General features: G+C 35.3%; 1 protein-coding gene across 1 annotated transcript; it reads left to right on the top strand.

Annotated features, from left to right (window-relative positions):
• Positions 1-1,629: 1,629 nt before the first annotated feature.
• SYAP1 (synapse associated protein 1) lies at positions 1,630-8,182 on the top strand (the record flags this gene model as incomplete). Its single annotated transcript, XM_009696668.1, has 5 exons — positions 1,630-1,748; positions 4,028-4,094; positions 5,799-5,872; positions 6,232-6,371; positions 8,037-8,182. Coding segments are annotated over 5 exons (546 nt in total), but the record flags the coding sequence as incomplete, so codon positions are not given.
• Positions 8,183-8,666: the final 484 nt, after the last annotated feature.

Below are 8,666 nucleotides of genomic sequence, written 5' to 3'. Positions count from 1 at the left end.
CACTTAAACTAAAGCTTTAGTTGAGCTAAACAATTACAGATAAGTTTTAAGATGAGTTAAGCATGTTTATTCTCAATTCAACAAATGTGAAAGAAAAATCACTTTTCATCTAGATAGCAACAAGTCCACTGTAGCTTGCACAGCGATACAAAATGGAGAACAAATTTATGAGGTGACATTTAATTTAATACAGACAATTTAAAAAAAGAAAAACCTGAAGCGTATCTCTTCAGATGTAAATGATAATTCAGGTTAGGTTAGCTGGTAGGGAAGATTATCTCAGCGAAAAGTTTTAAAAGTCATTTAAAGTTTCTTGCCCTTTTCTATTTTGTGTTTTCACATGTCTTTGTTTTGCATCTCTTTTAAGTCATGTCTGTTAACTGCAGTCTATAGCATGCATAACTACAGTGTATTTCACAAGATCGAGTTTTTCATACAGTTTGTCCAATCTCTTTCACAGTTCTGAAACAATCCTATGCAATTGATAAAGCTGGAAATTCAGAAGTGACCTAAATCTCTAATTTCATCTTCATTTTTCTGCATTTCAGAGATTAATTTTAAATGGCAGTTACTGGCAACAAGAAATATCTGGCTGAGTTGCTAGCAATTCTGTGCACTGTTAAAGGATGTTGCCTCACTGGAAATCCAAAAACATTTGAAAAAACAAACAAACATGGATGATTAAAATAGGAACCAAGTCAATGACTGCAAACATTCGGTTATCAGCTTTTTCAGAATTGTTACTAAATGAACAGCATTTCTTTAAGTATCTGTTGACTTGTCACTGTGGGAGAAGTGATGCGTACATACAGAATAATGTACTTCATGAATTGGTGTGGGGTTTCTGTGATTTTTTCAGAGGAAAGTAATGGGGTTTGATTTTGTTGAACTCCTCTGTAATGAAGCAAGGCTGTAATTTGCTATAGGTAAGAATTCTACTTTACTATAATAGATTCTTAGATAAAGAAAAAGAACTTTTTTGGATTAGTTTTACTTCAGCAAGGCTCATATAAAAAATGCTAGTTAGTCTTTAGGAATACTTGTTACTGCAGTTATGACACCGAACCTATTCATAAAAATAAGCAAACAGGACCACAGTGCTTCTGATGGAGCTAAAAAGAGGAAGATGATGCAAAATAGAAAAGGGCAAACATCAAGAGCAAGCATCTATCTTAAGACTTTTGAAGGAATCTCAAGTATTACCTGCCTGAAATTTTTCATGCATTTGCTGCCTTCCTTCATGAGACTTTATTGTGCATGTAGATTTTCTTAAAAAAAAAAAAAAAATTCTGTTTTATTACATTGCTTCAGAAAGTTCATTGGAAAGCAACATTTCAAGGACCATTAGGAATATTTGATTTAGTTAACAAGATTCATGTATAAAAGTTTAATTTATAGAAAGTTGTGATCAAACATACAGTTTGATCATCATCGCTAAAGAATATGAACTAGAAAAGGATAAATAGGATTTTAGGAGTTCTTTGTAGGCCAGAAGCTGGGTTAAATGTTTTTGAAAGAAACTTTCAAGTAGGTATGCAAATGTCTAAAGAGAAAGGAAAATAAATCTAGTAAGAGAACTGGATGTAAAGAGATATTTTTTTCAGATCTTTCCCTTCTCATCTGTGAAAGGTTATCTCTTCAATTTTGCCACTGCTGCTACAAAAAAGATATCTGAATCTGTTGCCGAAACAGCACAGACGATAAAGAAGTCTGTAGAGGAAGGAAAAATCGACAGTATCATTGATAAGGTATTTTATTTCTAAATACTTGATCTGATAGATCCGTTTGCTTACTGTTCTTCTAACATGTGACAAATGTGGCACATGATAACGTTTCTTTAAGCTGGCTTTAGGAATTACGTATTTCAAGAGCAGATATCTCCTGTCATGATAAATGATGTGACTGACAGTTTATTTGGGGTAGACATGCCAAAAAATGGTCACTCTGCTTTACTCAGTACTGCACTTGTGTTCCGTTCCTTCAGGATGTAGATACACTGGAGAAAGACAAGAAGAAAACAGGAAAAATGCTGACATAGGAGGAAAGGTTAGAAGAATTGGTAGAGACAGGGGAATGTCTGGGAGATGTGTGGATTGGGTTTTTTCCCCCAGTTTATTTAGGTCGAAAGAGGAATGCTATAGCTTGCATCTTAAATGCATCTCTGAAACAAGATTCAGAATTGGGTCAGCTTTGTGGATCTTGTATACTAAGACCCTAGAAATATACCTGTCTAGCTCATAAGACCTGGTGAGTTAATGAAACAATTGTCCTGTTCTTTCCTAAATAGGACTATTGTCCTATTCTTTCCCTCACCCCGACCATGTCACTTATCTCTTGCCCTCCTTGCTGCCAGCTCCAGTTGCTTAACTAATGCCAGCAAGTTTTCTTCCAGTGCTTTAAGTCACAAACTTGGCAGAAAGAAAAGCACAAAAAAAAAAGAGGCAGCAATAAGTGCTATGTAGTGTGCTGTGTTTGTTAGGGAGGGTAGCTTGGAAGGAGAACTGTCAAAAACCAGTCTGGCTGTAGTGGGACTGCATTCAGGAGTGTCAGACATGGGAGATGCAGCCAGAGCCCTCCTCCTGCTCCTGTCCCTCGGGCACCAGGGGAACTAAAGTGTTGACTTTTTTTTTTTTTTAATACAATGAAATTCAATTTCTTGATATAATTATGTGTTCCAAATTAATCATCAAATACCACTTCCAAATTTCTGTTGTGATTGAATTTTGTCTCCAGATTTCATTGACTTTTTAGTGACAACTGTCTATATATAACAGCAGAGTTATATTTCCTACTGCATTATATTAGTCTAACTTAATTTTAATCAACATCAAAAAGGAAAAACCAAGTAAGAAGGTTATTTGGTAGTTTAATACACAAATAATAATGCTCATGAGAAACTGTAGCTAACTACCTACAGCATGTTTTATGCCTAAAATACCATTTTCTTTTTTCTGTGAATGCCTTAGAGTAATATGAATTCTCTGTTTTGATAATAAGTTTATATATGGGAGAAACAGGATGATAGCTATATCATCATAAAGCTTTTTTCTTACACCATATAAATTATTTTATTCCATAAATATAAAAAATTCATATAACTTACAACCAGGAGGAACCACAATGATCTGTTTGTATAACAGGCACTACAGTAGTTCTCTCACTGATGTTAATCTTAAACTGAAATGCTGGGTTGTTGAACAAAAAAAAAATTATGAGTTTATCAGGATTTAGCTTGAACACTTGCATGCTTTTTGGCAACTTGTTAAGCCATAGACCTCACTGCATAAAATTTGTATTTTGTGAGTTGTTTAAGTATTAATTTCTAGCTTCATGGTTTTTTGCCTCTGCTCTCAACTACAGAATAACATTTGCATTGTTACTTCTAGATTATCGCATGCTGACTTCTGAGACGATTCTCCATTATTTAATTTAAATTCAATGCAGGATATTTCTAAACATAATTTTTTTTGATGAAAATTTGTCAACAACCTAAATGGAAAAATTAGTTTATTTCAACTAAGCAGACATTCTGAAAAATCATACTTTATAATTTTACAAGTCTCATTTATTGCAATGGATATATTTCCAGGGCAACTCTTGAAACTTACTGTAAGGCCAAGGGTATCTTTAAGTGTTTAATGGTTTACAAACATGTTTAAATAAGTCTAAACAGTCTGTTGTCTGTATTTGATATGGTAAGGTGGTAAGTGTATATGCATAGTATGCTAATGTTCAAATTATTGGCTAGGATTTTCCTTCTTTTCTTTTTTCGTCCCCTGAACTTGATAAAACTATAAATATAGTTTTGAAAGCATACACCATAGTTTAAACTTTTAAAGGCAAAAACCAAATGTTTCAGTAAAGGGGAATGTATGATTTACATGAAACAACTTTAATTAACTTATAAAAAGGGCCACCGGGGTATAAGAATATGATCCTGCAGTGTATTTGAAAGCACTTTCTGAGTGAACATGAAACAAGAGGAGTGAAATTTTTTTTGATTGTGGCTCCCTAATTTTTATTTTAGACAATTATTGGAGATTTTCAGAAGGAACAGAAAAAATTTGTCCAAGAACAGCAAACAAAAAAATCAGGTAATGTATGCTTTTTTTGATAATGCATAACATTCATAAGGTAAAACTCGCTGGAAGCTGGATGATTGAGCTGTATCAAAACTCTGTTTAATGGAACACATTGTGGCAGAACTTAAAGTATATTGTGTAATAGCAGGATAATATTTTTAAGTGAGGTTAGTGTTACATTATATAGTTGGTTTAGATTTGCTTTTTAACCAAATTCAGCTTTATGAAATTAACTCAAAGATCACTGTGCTAGCAAAGCTGATCTCTTATTGTTGTTTTGAATCTTTAGCCTGTGTATTTATTGAAAACAGGCATGCAGATTTCTTTTGAGCTTTAGCAGTCATGTCACATTTTTGTAATGAAATTAAAAACATTGGTTAGAGTTTGCACTATAGTATTTAATTAACTCTGTTGTAGGAGTTGCTCTGCTTACATTAAAGGCATAATTGCTCTTTTGCTTTCCCATAAATCATTTGCTTTATAATTATCTGTGATCTAAATCCTTTGAGTTATCCACCCATGTACTATTGACATCAGTGGATCTATTTCGGACTTTAAAATAAGCATGGGGGGGGGTTTATGTTGCATTTCATCATTAGCCTTTATCTCTTTTAGTGTGTTACCCGAATGCAATAATTTCTGACAGTTTGAATGATTAGTGGCTCTATTGTTAATCTTGAAAATGAGCTGGCTTTAAATGGATAGTAATAAAATTTTTCATGCTGTCTTTAGTTAGTATGTTAGTCTGGTTTCTTCTTGCAAGACTGCTTATATGATGGTGTTGTCCGTCTTTTTGTCTCTGTTAGTAAACTTTGGCATCTGTTAACATATTTCTACAAGTTTCATGAAAATAGGTAGCTAGACTGGTGAAAGAGGAGTAACAGATGGCCTAACTGAAAGAAGCATTAGCATCAGTTGTGAATCCATGTGAGTGAAAGATCTTGCTGATGTCAGGTGCATAGGCAAATAAGCATTGTTAGTTTAAGTGCACAAGCATTATTTGTCAGCTGTTACAGATGCATCATAATGTCCCTGTAGGCTGAATTTGCATTGACACTGAAGAGATTAATAGATTACTATACATCTACAATAGTTTATTTTTCTGTACGTACAGCCTATAGAACTGTTTTGGAAGTATCTGTCTAAATATATATATCAGCTGAACTTGTGTGCTTATTCAGTGTATAACATGCTGTAATTTATAACAAATTTATAACTTATTCTTCTCCATCATTAAAGAACTGGTGTCTTCTGGGTGTTGGAAAATTAATACAACAGTAAACTATTTTTAAAACTTAATTTAGACAAAGTTTACATGTTTAAAGTGAGTCTAGAAATTTCTGTTTACTGGCAGCTTAACCAGTTATGCAGCGCTACTTCAGTAACTAAACTAAGAGGCACCAAGTTCTGACTGGCGCACACTGTAAAGAAATCTCCACAGTTTTAGTTTTACAATAACAGAAATCAGCAACTATTAAATTTTTTTTTGTTTTTATCTCTGGTAAGCAAAAATCCATTCCTAGAGTTTCTCTCTTATGCCATGAGCTTACTTTAGGAAAAAGGAACAATTAATTGGCTTACTGATGTGAGTCTGCTTATTTTTGTGACATTATATGTTACTTTATGTAAGGTGTTTTTTGCGGGGTTTTTGTTTTGGGGTTTGTTTGTTTGTTTTTTAAAGTAGTACACATGCAATTGTTTTCCTTTCAATAACAGAAGCAGCAGTGCCTCCCTGGGTAGACAGCAATGAAGAAGAGACAATTCAACAACAAATACTGGCCTTATCAGCAGTAAGTATTTCTTTTCCTGTAAGGTTTGAAATTTTTCTGTTGAAGAAGTTAAAACCTTCATTTATTTTTTTTTTTTTTCAAAGTAAGTTTGGCTGGCATTATTAAATTATGTATTTTCAGTATACATCTTTTAATGTGCCTGTCACTCCACTGATCATATGCAAGAGTAAACTGTTCGTTCAGTATCAACTTGAGCCAAAACAGATCCCCAATATAATTTTTTAATTTTTATAAAGTCTTTACAGCTTTGTGGTGTGATAGAATTATGTGGGAAGTGGGATTGCTTTGATGGTCTTGTGTGTGAAATATGATATACTTTTTCTGCTATCAGTTAATGACCATAAATATGTTCTTCAAAGGATAAACGAAATTTTCTGCGGGATCCTCCAGCAGGTGTGCAGTTTAATTTTGACTTTGATCAAATGTACCCTGTTGCAATGGTGATGTTACAGGAAGATGAACTTCTCAATAGGATGAGGTTTGATCTCGTTCCCAAACAGTAAGTAATTTCTGCTGGTAACTATGTATCATTGTACTTTTAATGTGTCTGTAAAGATTCGGAAATTACTCCTTTGTCTTTTCACTTCCTTCAGTTCGTTCTTTATGTACTTCCTTTGCATGTATTTTATATCTGCTCATTTCAAATGCGTGGAATATTGCATGTGCATTGCGATTTACCAGTTGGAGGAAAGAACAGAAGTAGATCTGTTATACATTCAGAATTAATAAGGACCTATTGACTTAATTCTGGGAGAGGCCTTAAATTTTTCCACGTCCAGTGTGCTGAATTAATTGAAAATCTTTTTCCAAAACAAAGGTAAACACAGCAACAGGAATGTTCAGACCTGTTGGTGTAACTGACACCCCAAAAAGGTTATTAGAGATAGTCAAGAGGCCCCCTGGAGAAATGGTAAAAGAATGTATCGCAAAACAGCAGCAAGGCAAGCAGGAAAAACTGGTTTTGAATAGGCAATGTGAAAAGATCTGTGTTGTGACTGCCTTCCTTCTAGTGGACCTAACTAAAAGATCCATAAGGTCTTTGTCCAAGCAGTCATGGCCTGTTCCAGTATGGTTTCTTGATTCCAGCTTTATTCCAGTGCTGTTCTCCTTCCTTGTCCAGTCCCAGACTCTGCTCCTAAAGCTTGTCTCACAGGTCGACATTCTTGTTAAGCAGGAGTTCCCAACATCAGTCTGCTTGTCTAAGGATGGAAACAGGAAAGAAAACATCTTTGAGCTTTTCTATCTTAAATCTCCTCCTTTTGTAGACCTTCCCAGCTCCTCATTATTTATCCACTTCCTTGCTGTTCTTTGCTGCTGTCAGTCCTGAAGCTCTGTCCATATGCTAGGTCTTCATCAGATCTGTCTCTGATGCTCTGTCTTCAGCCTCTGGTCATGCTATCCTTGCCTATTCTACCACATTGCTTAATAGGGGTTCTTTTCTTGTTCTTAGTCTCAGTAGGTAACTTTACTCTCACCTTTCTTTCTTTCTTGACCTACACATCTTCCTCCTCTCAGGTCTTGTCATTTCTAGTTTCTGTTCCCTCTGGGTTAAAGTTCGGTCTTTTCGTACTTGCTGGAGGGTTATCAGAGGGAATTGTTACCTAAGAAATGGGATAGTCTCCCACTTAGCAGCGCTGATCATTTCCAAGATGACGGTTTCTAGTTCCTGAAGGTCCTGTGGACATGCTGAAAGATGTGCAGATAGTGAAATAGTTCTGCTGCAATCTAGGAATGGCTTCTGCCTATAGATCAAGTTGTTTAGTTCCACCTGAGGTCTAGGGAAGACGTGGATGAATGTGGTTTTGACAATGATAGAATGTTGGGTTTAGAAAGGAACTGAAGAGAATGGGGTTGTTTGGCAAGAGAGATGGAACAGCATCATATTTTTCGAAATTATGTATTGCTGCATGCTGTTAAGCTTTTTCTAAAGTCATAACATTATTATTAAATGTTCAAGTCCATTGTAACTGTCATGTAAGAGATCAAGAACTTCTACAACGATGGATTTCTTTAAACTGTATTAATATCACAAATTTCTTTTTTAAGTTTTTACTTAAATGGCAGCTATGTCTGCTCCTTCTCTCTGCAATTTTATTTTATTGCTAGATGGTAAAAGGAACCATATTTCCAAATGTAGTAATCAAAATCCGTTTGTTCTCTCTAGTGTAAAGGAGGAGGTGTTCTGGAGAAATTATTTCTACAGGGTGTCCCTAATTAAACAGTCTGCACAACTTACTGCGCTTGCAGCTCAACAGCAAGCAGTAGGAAAAGAAGAGAACAAAGGCAGAGAAGAGGATAGTCAACTGAAAGGTATGGGAAGGATTTGTTTTAGCACAGCTCTTTAAGTTAGGGTCATGCATAATGACTCTATATATCAGGTGATGTTGAATTTTTATCCTGGATTTCCTATTAAATCAGGGCTTCTCTCACCATACTTGGTGAGTTTGTCCAGATCGGGGAAGAGGAGGGTCCTAGTGCTTTTAAACCATTTTCCAATTTCAGCCAACTTTGTCAGAAGAGCAGAAATCTCAAGAGATGAATCTTTGTACTTGGCTGATAACAGCTCAAGACCACTTACGCTCTCTGGTGTGCTTTTTTGACTTGTCAGAAAGAAGTAGGAGGTACCTTTGGTTCACTTGCAAAGACAACAGGTACTAGTCAGCCCAGCCAGCTGGCATATGGTTTGCTCTTGGCTTTTGCTTAGGCCTCAGGCCAAACAGAAGTTCATGAGTGATACGAGGGTAGAATTACTGTAGTGGTGGAGGCAGACACATAGAATCATAGAATCATTATG

This window comes from Cariama cristata, unplaced genomic scaffold (assembly GCF_000690535.1).
Source record: "Cariama cristata isolate BGI_N322 unplaced genomic scaffold, ASM69053v1 Scaffold37963, whole genome shotgun sequence".
NCBI classification, from domain to species: domain Eukaryota; kingdom Metazoa; phylum Chordata; class Aves; order Cariamiformes; family Cariamidae; genus Cariama; species Cariama cristata.
Note: the sequence above shows the minus strand (reverse complement) of the source record. Positions and strands in the feature narration are given on the sequence as shown.